General features: G+C 43.4%; 1 protein-coding gene across 2 annotated transcripts in view; it reads right to left on the bottom strand.

Annotated features, from left to right (window-relative positions):
- Nucleotides 1-9,615, bottom strand: part of kitlga (kit ligand a) — a 55,594-nt gene extending 45,979 nt beyond the window's left edge. For both annotated transcript variants that reach the window (XM_061823154.1, XM_061823155.1), the window contains exon 1: nucleotides 9,198-9,615. In XM_061823154.1, the coding sequence (XP_061679138.1) occupies nucleotides 9,198-9,212 (15 nt within the window). In that variant the 5' untranslated portion in view covers nucleotides 9,213-9,615. The remainder of the gene's footprint in view (nucleotides 1-9,197) is intronic.
- Between the last annotated feature and the right edge of the window lie 3,299 nt (nucleotides 9,616-12,914).

Here is a 12,914-nt window from a genome sequence, read left to right as displayed (position 1 = left end):
CCAACAAGCGCTGGCCAGATTCCCTCCACATTGATGTGGCTTTGCTCTGGAAAATCTAGACCCTGCAGAGAAATTTGGATTAAGTGAAGCGATACATCATCTGATTGAGACAGAGAAAAATTCCGGGCATGCTTTGCGCGTACTTAAAAGGGAGTCCGACACTGGGGATGACTGGAGAGAACGTTTAAAACCTGCAGTGTTGTCATCGCACGAACTGATGAAAACACGTCAGACAATTACATCATTACGAAATTATACACGGTCGTGTTGGGCAAACAAACCAACGACAAAAGACAAAATGTTTCAGTTCTGCGCAAATGTAAATGTGCTTTACAAAAACTTGGATTTGTTAAAGATAAAATTGGATTTAATTTTACAGTACTCTATATCGCGTTCATAAACGAAAAATGTGAACGACTATATTCTTGCCCTCATTGGACAAAATGATTGTTGCAGAATGCTAGTGATGAACTGAAGAAAATTCCTTCAGTCTGAAAATTTGGGTCCGTTTATCGTGAAACAAAAAAAGTCTGCTCTTTAGGTAGGACAAAAAATCCAGGTTTTGGTTGTTCCAGAAAAACATTTGTCCACCCAATCTTCAGAAAACATGAAAGTCATCCATTGGTTGTTGTAGTAAAAATACCGTATTTTCCGCACTATAAGGCGCACTGTATTATAAGGTTCACCTTCAATGACTGGCCTCTTTTAAAACTTTTTTCATATATAAGACGCACCGTATTATAAGGCGCATAGAATAGACGCCACAGTCGAGGGTGGGGTTACGTTATGCATCTATTAGATGGGCTGCGCTAAAGGCTCAATATGGATAGGTTTCCAATTACGACATCTTGTGTGTAATAGAGGTCAAAGAACACAGTTGATAGGTGAAAAGTGAAGTTTTTTTTCTGTCGTTAATTTATCCGATTGGTCTAAGGGTGGTGGTAAAGATGGCGTAATTGGAAACCTATCCACAGATCTGTGTATAAGGCGCTCCTGATTATAAGGCGCACTTGTCTGCTTTTGAGAAAATTAAAGGCTCTTAGCTGCGCCTGATAGTGCGGAAAATACGGTAATACAATTTAAAAGGACAGTACAAATCGCCTTATATTTTAACATCGTTTATCTCAAAACGTAACGTTTAAATCAGGAGCACCAATGAGAAATTATGTATTTTAAATCAGTTTCCTTCGCTTGTAATGTATTGCAAGCATTTTATGCTATCAATCTTTCTTTTAAAATAAATGTTAAGATGGTTGGACAAGCATTTTTTTTTATTAGCTTCTGATTTCAAAAGCGTTCATCCATCAATTTAAGTGTTAATGTAACTACACGAGGCAATTCATTTGTATTTGTCAACAGTCATACGGCCCCTCCAAGAAAAAAAAATGTGGCCTGTTTGACAACCAAGATAAAATTAATTATCGTCGTTAGAGATAAACATTTTCCTGATGTGCTTGTCTCCCTTTGCAATAAAACAAAGGGTGCAACATATTGTTTCAATTATTTCATTATTATGATACTGAATGCAGGATGGGTAAAGGCGCTTCCATTGTTTCTCCATTTCCATGTCGGACTTGCACGCACGCGATCCCACAGATGCGGACTGCGTTTTATCAGCGTTCACGTCGACGTGGACAGAGAAGACGGCGGAGAGACAACGTGGGAACGCTGAATGAAATACAAGAGCTGAAAGTTTTCAATCTATCTTCTTATTCCTTTAAGTATGAATTAAATTATAAAGCGTGAGTTGAAGGAGACGTCTGTTGTTGGTGGCTCGTGTATGGTTAGCGTGCTTGAAGTGGAAGCGTTCCGTTGGCGAGGTGAACTGCGCAAGGGTCTGCGTGGACCCTCATGCGCAGGAATAGATGACGACATTTACAGACATTTACTTCAAAAGGACCGACACGCAAATCCCGTGGATACCTGGATATAGAAAGCAAGAATTCAGCTTCAACCGTTACCACTTGCCAAAGCCTCCGTCGAATTCAGATTTTGTGGTCGAAGAGTTCCCGTGCAGTCCTGGAAATAGACTTCCCGCCGTCTACACAACATCAAGGAGTTCAGTCTTTACATCAGTGACGGTAGTAAGATTGCCATGGAAAGCGTCCCCGTTTTCGAATTTTTTGCACCTGTTTTCGAACGAAAACCGGAACTCGAACGCCTTTGACAAAACCCGGAATTAACATATTGAGCGCGGCCAAACCGGCTGACCCACGACACACCTTGTTGTGAATTCCCACACTGCCGAAAAAATCCGGAAATAACCGAATGCGCACGGCGCGAGCAGCTGACCCACCCACGACGCGCTTTGTGATTGTCAATTCGAACGCCCCTCGGGAAAACCCAGAAATAACATCGCGTGCGGCGCAACCAGATGACCCAAGCACGGCGCGTTTTGTTATTGTCAATTCGAAGGCCCCCCACTCCCGAAAAGAAAAAACGGAAATGACATAATCTGTATAACGCAGCCTCTGCACACAGATGTGTCCCAGTAGTGCAGCGGTTCCCAAAGTGGGGTCCACAGACCCCCAGGGGGTGAAAAACTTCTTTCCAGGGGGTCCGCGACATGATGTCTGAGACAGAGTAATAATAAAATATTTTTCTGAAGAAAATATATATATTTTTTTTTCTGTCTCGCTATGTCTCTCATCCTATCATCATTCAGAAGCCATCCGTCAACAATTTGAGAACAAGTCAAACAGCACCTTTTGTTGCGAGGGGTTGGAACAGTTCCCAAAACTCGCCAAATCAGTCGTGGGATACTATGTTCCCTTCGTTACTAGGTACAAGTGTGAGGCGGGGTTTTCAACTCTATTAGCTGTGCAGAAAAAGAAAAAAAAAAAAACGAAATCGTCTGGAAGCTAATCATGATGTGAGAATTGCCCATTTCAGTGTTGAACCACATTTTGATTTATTGTACAAAAATAAAAAACCAAGAGCACGTGAGCCACTAAAATTGAGAATTTCTTTGTACCAGAATGGCCTAGCTGTGTCCAGCACTACATTATTGGCAAAAAGTTGAGGTTGTGGGTCCGGAAGCTTTTTGAACGACTCACTGGGGGTCCGGGACCAGCTTGACTTTGGGAACCACTGCGGTAGTGAGTGTTGTTTTTCTTCTTATCTAGGACAACCGTATTATCCCCCAATCATGGCTCCAAAGAAGCCAAGTTGCTTGTTTAAAGTTATTCTGAGCTTTTGTTCATTAAAAAAAAAGTTTACAAGGCTGGGGTCTGAGTCGCTACTGATATGGCAATGCACTCCCAGCCTACTCTACTACTAAAGTACACATTTTAAGCAAAAAATAAAAATATTTCTTCAATTAATTTATTATATAAAGTATTTGAACTATACATGTATTTCTACTATGCAGTTTATTATCAGGAAAAGCTAAAAAACATGCTTTCAAAAGCCTAATTTTTTAGTCTTGGAACGCATTATTTATTTTTCCATTCATTGTAATGGGAAACATCGATTTGGTTTTCGAACTAATCACTTCCCAAACTGTTTTCTGGAACGGATTGTGGTCGAGAACCGAGGCATCACTGTACTACGTGTGAGAGTAGTGTGACGAGGACAACGCTTGTCAAACTGGCACTGAACTGCAGTTGGAGACACAAAAACCTCCTGCCAGACACTCGTTTCGCAACAAGGCTCCAGTTTAAGTTGGAGCTTCCAGAATCTTACAAAAAGCTAAACTGGCAAATACTGATGGCCTCACGTCTGTCCGAATGACACCCGGAAACAAAATATAAAAAAAGGAATTTAACAGCTGTCCAGTAAATATGTCTACATATGCAAATAAATAAATGAAAAAAACTTCTAAGCCATGAATATAAACCAATGAAAATCTCAGGTATGGTGTTCTTCATCGTACGACGTCCAGAGTTTGAAAATCGTTCATGCTAGACTTTTGTACAGAGACCACCTGGCACATAACCCTTGGGGCAAAATTTATTGGTGTAAAAACCGGTGCGAGTTATACGAGCGTGCACGCCGTGAGCCTGTTTGCCTGTGAGGAAACATGTGCCAATCACCGGAGCCACTCCTGTATCCCTTCGACCCAAAAAACTATGTCAAGGGAGCTGGCGGGTGTCCAGGCCACACTTTGATTTGTAGCACTAAAGAGCAGATAAATAACTTGAAATGCCTTTCATGGAGAGAACTCAATGACCCTGAACTTCACACCTCACCTTGGGGGCGGGGGCCTAACACAGAGCGGCTTTATGGCGAGAGAAGCGAAGAACACCCTTGGACTGATCACTCTGGTTTGCTATGGGCAATTTATAATCTTTATTTACTGTGCCGTTTGCCGGGATCAGACAAATATGGTCTTGCACTACATCAGACTATTGACGTAAAATACCGGAATATCGGAATTCCGATTAACGCCGTATCCTTTCTTTGACAATCGGGGGGGGGGGGGGGGCTTTATCTTGTCAAATCAAGCACTGTCAGAGACGCGGAACCAGAAAATATGTCACTGGTCAGTCTGACCGAATACAGGGAGTCCTCGGTCTACGACTGAGATCCGTTCCTACGGTAGCGACTCAACTCGAATTTCGACTTAAGTCGGATTCCGCCATTCAAGTCAGAATTTACATAAAAATACTTTGTATACAAAACAAATACATTGAAATAAACAAGATGATGTACTTAGCGTTACTGCTGAGAGGCGGATAGAGAAGAAGGGGAGGCTATGCTTAGCTATTGCGAAGGAACCTGGTCCTCAATCCTCTCCATCTCGACAAGTATCAAAGAACCTTGTTTTGTGATTCTTGTATCCGACATAGGAACGGAAACCTTCACAAGCGCTAAAATATGGGCTCTGTCTTTAATAATTGTCACCACGGTCGACCAAATGAAGCCTTGATGGTGTCTGTCCTTCCTCCAATCTTTTTATGATCTTGATCGTTTGGCCGGAGAAGCATTGCTAAAAGACACAGCTTTCTTCTTTGGGGCGATAATGTCGAAAAAGGCGGGCGAAAAATGCGAAGATACTCCCGGAGCAAAAACACGGACAAGCATTAGCCAGACAAAATGGCGGATAGGGGACAAGCGTTGTAAAGTCGAAATGTCTTAGGTCGAGACCGTGTTAATCCGAGGACTCCTTGTATACCAGTTACCGCGACAGGGATGACAACAATGGATGACACCAATGAATTGTGTAAGAGAAAAAAATAATAATAATAAAATGAGGATAAACGTGTGGTGCTCATCACTGGTGCTTGGGCGAGGAAATTCGTTCAAGAATTTATTGAGGAACGTTCACGTATTTTTAATATGATACAGCTCGCAAGCGGACAACAAAATGTTATTTAGCCTAGCAAGCTACTGCTAACACTCGTGGTTGTACATAAATACACCGGCGTTCTGTTGACTTGTGTTCTAAAGTGTTGATAACTATTGATTTGTGTACGAGAATAAACCGGCACATTACAAGGCGTTTTGTCGTTCCTGACAAAATGCGTTGGGCGCAATCTGGGAAATCACCCGCGACAGCTAATTGGGCAAATATCAGAGTTGAAATCACGTACTCTGATCTCGGCTAACAATTGGCAAGTAAACTAGCCACAAGGCAATTGACCAGTCGCGCATTTACATTGTTAAACGCGCGTTCACATTTGAGTCACAAAGGTGACTTTTGGCCAGAGATTCTAACCCAAAACCTTTTGAGTGTGACACCTGTATGCTAGCCACTCTAGCGCATGCTACCACTCGTCGATGCAACAATCTGAATAGTAGAGAAAAAAATTGAAACCCAGAACATCTGGACTGTGACTCGTTCACCGTGCTATTTTGTTGAAATCCATCCATTTTCTGAGCCGCTTATCCTCACGAGGGTCATGGTAGTGCTGGATCCACCTGTCATCAAGCATTAGGCCGGGCACACCCTCGACAGGTTGCCAGCCAATCGCAAATATTGTTGAAATGGTTTTTAAGAAAAGGCACCACAATTATACTGTGTTCTTTTCAGCGGGACCTGAGCCGAGCTTTGAACACAGAACAACTTGACTGCGAGGAACACATCCTCACCACTAGTCTACCACGCCATCCCCACATTGCCACAATAGTCAAAATCAAAGAAAAATATCTTGATGACGTACCATATGTACCTTCTTTACTGGAGAGCTTGAGCTGAGGTTTCAACCCCCTGAGTTAGGCAACTGCGAGACAGCGGTACAAATACTCTACGGTACGGTCCGCATCTCTGTTTTGGGGTGACGGTTTGGACGGTTAAACATACATGAAGAGTTTGTTTTCAAAACGAGACATAGGCATTTTTTTCAGATTTACGAAACTCGCTCCAAAATTATCCAGCTCCGAATGGATCATTTTGGCGCGAGTTTCGTAAATCTGAAAAAAATGCCTATGTCTCGTTTTGAAAACAAACTCTTCATATGGAGTCTTATTTTGAAACTCGTGCTTCTTTTTTTTTTTTTTTTAACTTTAGGTTGTATGGTGTGATGAATCAGTAGAGGTGGGTCAAGATTTCCAGATGGATGTGTAAATATCTGAAAATTAAAAAATGTACTTAAAAAAAGGGAACTTGAGCACTGTATATACACTGCGTAGCTTTACTCTGATCTGAGTGATTTGAAATAAGATCTGAAGTATGTTAATAATCAATGTGGATATTTTACAGTTGTACATGTAATTATTTGCAGCCCCAGGAAATTGAGAGAAAAAAAAGGTACTTGTTATTATTTGTACTTTATTGGGCAAGGAGTGGCGGCACGGTGAATCAGCTGGTCAACCGTTGGCCTCACAGTTTTGAGGACCCGGGTTCAATCCCGGCCCCACCTGTGTGGAGTTTGCATGTTCTTGCATGTATTCTCTCGACAGTCCAGTTTCCTCCCACATCCCAAAAACATGCAATATTAATTGGACACCCTAAATTGCCCATAGGTGTGATTGTGAGAGCGGCTGTTTGTCTCAATATGCCCTGCGATTGGCTGGCAACCGGTTCACGGTGTACCCCGCCTCCTGGCCTTAGACACCTGGGATAGGCTCCAGCACTCCCCGCGACCCTCGTGAGGATAAGCGGCAAAGAAAATGGATGGATGGATGGGCAAGGAATATATTAGTCCAGCCCATTTTAGCTAGAATTGGGGTTAATGTGCCCCCTGAATTAAAACGAGTTTGACACCCCCCCCCGGTCTAAAGCGTAGATGTTAACAGAAGCCGCTGACGCTTTAGTCAAAACTACAAGACGACACCGTCACTGACATTTTACTCACATCTGTAAGCAAAGCAAACGACATCAGACGAAGTTATTGTTTGTTTTTTTTCCTCTCCTTGCACGGTGACTTCAGTTTGTGAGCTGTTTGGATCAGGACAGGATGGCCACTTGATTAGGGATAGGGAGGAGGACTGCAACCCGTCTCGTCGTCTTTGCGCTTTGGCGCACGACGGCTCGTATCCCGTATTTATAAGTGGGTTGAATGCAGGTACAGAAAACAAATTGATCACTCATTGATCATTTGTGGGAAACCAGCAACTGCATAAAAGCCATGTTTGATTTCATTTCACGCGTCATGAGGACTTGGCCAGCGGGCAAAACCCCCAAAAAACTCTCTTAAGACAGCATTTCTCTCCGTACAAGCAGTGCCGATAAGCACAAAGAAACACCATCAATGTTCTGCACAGACGGGCAGCAACTGGTTTGCGCGTTGGCCTCGCACTTCTGTCGACTTGTGTTCAAATCCCGGCCCTGCCTGTGTGAAGTTTGCATGTTCTCCCCGTGTCTACGTGGGTTTTCTCCGGGCACTCCGGTTTCCTCCCGCATCCCGAAAAACATGCAACATTAATTGGAGACGCTAAATTGCCCCAGGGTGCGACTGTGAGTCCGACTGTTGTCTGTCTCCATGTGCCCTACGATTGGCCGGCAACCAGTTCAGGGTGTACCCCGCAGCTGAGACTGGCTGCAGCACTCCCGCGACCTTCGTGAGGATAAGCGGTTCAGAAAATGGATAATCAAAATAGGGGGGAAAAAAAAACTAGGTGACTTTACAGCTAAACATGAACACAGATTCAAACCCAGAACTTTCTAACATTGAGGTGGATCTGGTATTAGCACACCGTGCTACCTCACATAAATGACAACAACAAAATGTATTCTTTACACGAGGCCCTGATCGGAGATTAGAACTCAGATCCTGCCGACTGTGAAGCAAACAAGCGAACCGCTCGCTGCGCTGTTGCAATCGTGGAAATTTTAGAGAGAGAGGAAGAAAAAAAAAAAGAGTAAACACAAAAACACCTAGCGAATTCATCTTTCAAGGAATTTGGGCTGACGAAACGGTGAACCCACCAAAAGCAAAAAAAAAAAATTGCATCACAATTGGAGGAAGCGCGACTCGATTTTCTTTTTCTATAAAAGAGCAGGCGGGGGGGGGTGCATTAGAAGGGAGGAAAAGGTAGTAAAAGGGGAAGGATGGGCAAGTCAAAGGTTAAAAGGCTGTATATTTGCTAGTAATGAGATGTGGTGGGGGGGGGGGGGGGGGTCAAGTCAAAGGGTGAAGTGTTTGGACAGGTAACCTGAAGCAGCCTTCAGTTATCAAAACATCAATTATGTTCATTGACTCAGCCGGAGATAGTAAATTGTTTGTAAAAAAAAAAAAAAAAAAAAAGAGCTTGCGGTGGTGGTGCATTCACAGACCACATCATCTCATACAATCACCACCCGGTTAATCAAGTCTAAGCTGTCGATCATTTTCAGCGTTCAAATAATAATATTTTGGATTTATAGTGTGACTTTCAAGGGACCAAATGACGCAGGTGCGTTCGAAAGCGGTGGTGCGTCCAAGGGGCCACAGATTCTCATTGCCTTTCAAAGATCCCGATGACGATTAAATCCTGAAGCATTATGGAGCGATATCATTTTACGAAATCACTTTCACTTGGTTCACCGAAGAAAGAAAATCGTTGCCTTTTATGTCCTGACCCATACAGCACAACAACAACAACAACAACAAAAAAAGCAATAAAATGGAAAAAAAACGTAAATATTAAAACTACGCTGCTGCGGCGCCGTTTCAGTGTACACACATATCGATCTTTGCGGAAACGCCATTATTAATATCAGCCTTGTACGTGCAAAAGTGTCAAAAGCAACAGCAAGAAGAAGGGGGGGGGGAGCTGCAACGATGCATGCAATAATAATCAAAATAAGAATAAGAGTAATAATAAACACTTACTTTTGGCTTCTTCATATGGAACGACAGGGGACAAGCTCGAGTGCGCGAAAGCCTATTTTATTTTACTTCTACGGGCAGGAAAGGAGTTGTCATCATCTTGTGTGCACATATCCAACGCGTCAAAATTAGTATCCGAGAAGAGGAGGCAAAAACAAAACAAAACAAAAATGTTCAAAATAAAAATAATAGGTAAAAAAAATATATTAATAATAAAAATAAGAAAGGAGAAGGAGGACGTGGTGGGAAGACTCAAGTCAGGGACAGAGTGAGTGAGTTTTGCAGGCGGCGTGCAAAAGAGGCGTCGGAGCTTTGCGCGTACATCCAGGAGGCTTCCGCGCGGGGAGGGCGTAAAAGCTTTGGAATATGGAGCGCAAACTACCCCCGGAGAGAGAGAGAAAGAGAGAGAGAGAGAGAGAGAGAGAGAGAGAGAGACGTCCTCCTACTCTTTCTCCGCCCTGGTGAAGAGTCGCGAGGTGGCGTTCGCTTTTACGGCCGCGCGCACTCCCGTAGTTTAACCCCCTCCTGACCGTCCACGTCCGTCCAACCGCGTTGCATTTAACAAATAAAACGTCCCTCAGTCATCGCAGTGATTTCCCAACAATCCCAGGAAACGACATTTCTTTGGAATTTATGGGTCAGCAGGGAAATACTGGTAGTTGGGGATTTGTATGCTGGGAATATATATATATATATGTTTTATGCTGTTAGATATAATTCCAGTAGCCCCAGAATCAGGTTGGGAATTAACTCCTATACCTGCTGTTCTATGCATTTCAATTACCGTAATTCCCTGCCTACAAGCCGTGACTTTTTTCCACAGCCGCCTCGCTAGTTAGCGTTAGCGCCGTCGCGTTAGCGTTAGCACCACTGCGCTAGCGTTAGCGCCGTCGCGTTAGCTTTAGCACCACTGCGCTAGCGTTAGCACTACCACTTTAGCGTTAGCACCACCGCTCTAGCATTAGCACCACCGCTTTAGCGTTAGTACCGCTGTGTTAGTGTTAACAGCACCGCGTTAGCGTTTGTACCTTCGTGTTCGCCTTAATGCAGCTGCACTAGCGTTAAACTCTTTTGTGTACCGAGGCTTATCACGAGGTGCGCTCTGTAGGCCGGGCATTACGCTACTTTCCTTTTTTAATTTCTTTTTAAAGAGGTCATCGAGCGTCCGCGTATATAGCACTTTGATTTTAAAATGCTAAGAAAAGACTGCATCTGGACTTAAATCGGTCTGCAGAATTTTTTTTAAGAAAAGGTCTCATTCACACTTAAAGCATAAAAAAAAGATATGCAGAGAAAATTGAATCCAATCTATTAGCTACAGCTCGTATATAGAGTCGTTTTAAAAAGAAACTCAGCCTGCTGGATTTGCAAGAATGGGGATGGGGGTGCGGGGGGGTGTTCATTCATGCCCCTGAGCAGTTAAAAAATATAAGACTGGAGATTCAGAGTAACATTATAAAGTATGTGATGTGTGTCCAAATCGCAGATGTTATGTATTATGGGGGATCCGTCCCTACTTGACGGCAGGGGCGGTCCTAGGATCAAAGCTTTGGGGAGGTCTGGGTTTTCATTTGATGCTAAAAATAGCCTACAAAACCTTACACCAGCCAGTAGCACCTTTGGCCTTCACATCATCACATGACGCAATCACTAAGTTCTCTAATTCTACTTGAAACAGAGAACAGCGGTGCTGTCTGACCATCCGAACCGTTTCCGAGCGAGAGAAAAACGCCAGCTAGCTTCAGGAGCCCGAAAAATGGTCTAGAACCGCCGATGCGTGGGTTCAGGTATGCTTGAGCGTAATTATGATTCAAGGATGGAAGGCCCCCAAACCAGACCAATTCTTCTCAAGCACACACACTCAATCAAATTCCCTGATTTGGAGGGCCTGACATATTATTCTATTTTTGTTAAATTGCTTAAGCGGTGGAAAGTATATATGTTTATTTTCTGCCCGCAAATCATAACATGACCAACATTTGCTACATATATGCTCACAATGTGTTTATGAGTAGTATTCCAAAATCTAATTCCAAAATATTCGTCATGACAAAAAGAAACGTCACAAAGCGCAGACGCAAAGAAAAATATTTTGGAAAAATGCGAACGCTTAAACATCGACAACCTTGTTTCAATGTATTCACTGATTGTGTAAAATCGGGCCTGTTTACAGAACACAGTTGATATTCTTCCAGGAAAGCGTTTTTTGTGCTTGCTGCCATCTAACGGAAGAGAATTTAATCGTTCTGTCTTTCTTTGTACATCATGTTCAGAGATGGCGCAACAAAGGTCATCGTCCAAGTGGGTAATTAATCATTTTCTGACAAATTAAGCGAAACTGGCGCCACGCCACCTCCGTGTTGAATCAATGGTGCATTTTGTGCTTGATTGAAAAGAAACACACACTGTTCCAGATTTTGTTAAATCACAAAGTCACTGTGACAAACCAGACATTTGAGAAAGGTGAGTTCAATTTCACAAGCCACAGCCAAACCTGATTACCGCCATACTACTTACCGTAATTCCCGGCCTACAGAGCGCAGATGGTTACAAGCCTCACCGAGTACTTTTGTAAAGGAAATACCATTTGGTACATACATACGCCGCAGCTGTGTAAGAGCCGCAAGTGCCCACATTGAAACACGACATTTTTACAAAGACAGTACACAGAAGGAGTTTAGTGCTAGCGCCATGCTAACGCCAGTGCTAAAGCTAACAGGGCCGGTTAAAATAAAACTTACCGGTAAATATCACTGAGACACGCCAGTAACACAGCAGCAACACGCTAGCACAGTGCTAACAGGGCCGGTAAAAGTCACATCCTCGGCACATATATTCCACCGATCTCATTCTTACCTTTTCTGCCTGAGTGCCCCCTTGCGGTCATTAGGAAAAAATGCACAAATCAACCGTATCACCGCATAAACCGCAGGGTTGAAAGCGTGTGAAAAAAATTTGCGGTTTGTAGGCCAGAAATTACTGTCAATAGTAGACTGACATGAAGTAGACTAAAAGATCTCAAGAAACCAGATACCCAACACCATTCGGTCTGACGTCCAGTTAGGCTCTCGCTGGCTGGCGTGAATTTTCTACATTACGACGGATCACAAACAAAGAAGTTAAACAAACAAATCACTCGTGTCGAACGGAGCACTCTTTAATTCTTCTGTTCTTCAGTACAACAGTTCACAGAACGAATCACTCAGTTCACTAAGGTCCCTCCCAACGCCTGATTGGTCATTCGCCGAAGTGAGTGACACTGATTGGTCTTTCGCCAAAGTGTGTGACAACGCTAGCGAATCGCAAATCACATGGCACTATGTTTAACAAAGTCCTGTCTGCGCTGGCACGCTGGCTGTTCATTGGTCAATATCCAAAGATTCAGAAGTCCCTGAAAGCTCCAGCAGTTCCATTTCCACTCTCAGCCGACTCGGTTGGCCTTCACGGCGGCGACCGCGCGAAAAGATCGAATCATTTTATCAACTGATTCAATTCAGTTCGTTAACTAAAAAAACAAAACAAATCACCAATCATCCCAAATACCTCACAAATATGGAAAGTTAAGAAGACAAAGTAAGCGTGGACAATATTGGATTGTTATTGAATAGCGCTGGGTCAAGTTGAATTGCACCATCAACCTTCCTCCCAGACCAAAAACCAGCCCAGATATGCCAACGCCCGCAACGACGAACGCCCCCCCGTGCCCAGTGCCGTCCCCCC

This window comes from Syngnathoides biaculeatus, chromosome 6 (genome assembly GCF_019802595.1).
Source record: "Syngnathoides biaculeatus isolate LvHL_M chromosome 6, ASM1980259v1, whole genome shotgun sequence".
NCBI lineage: Eukaryota > Metazoa > Chordata > Actinopteri > Syngnathiformes > Syngnathidae > Syngnathoides > Syngnathoides biaculeatus.
This window is presented reverse-complemented; position numbering and strand designations above follow the sequence as displayed.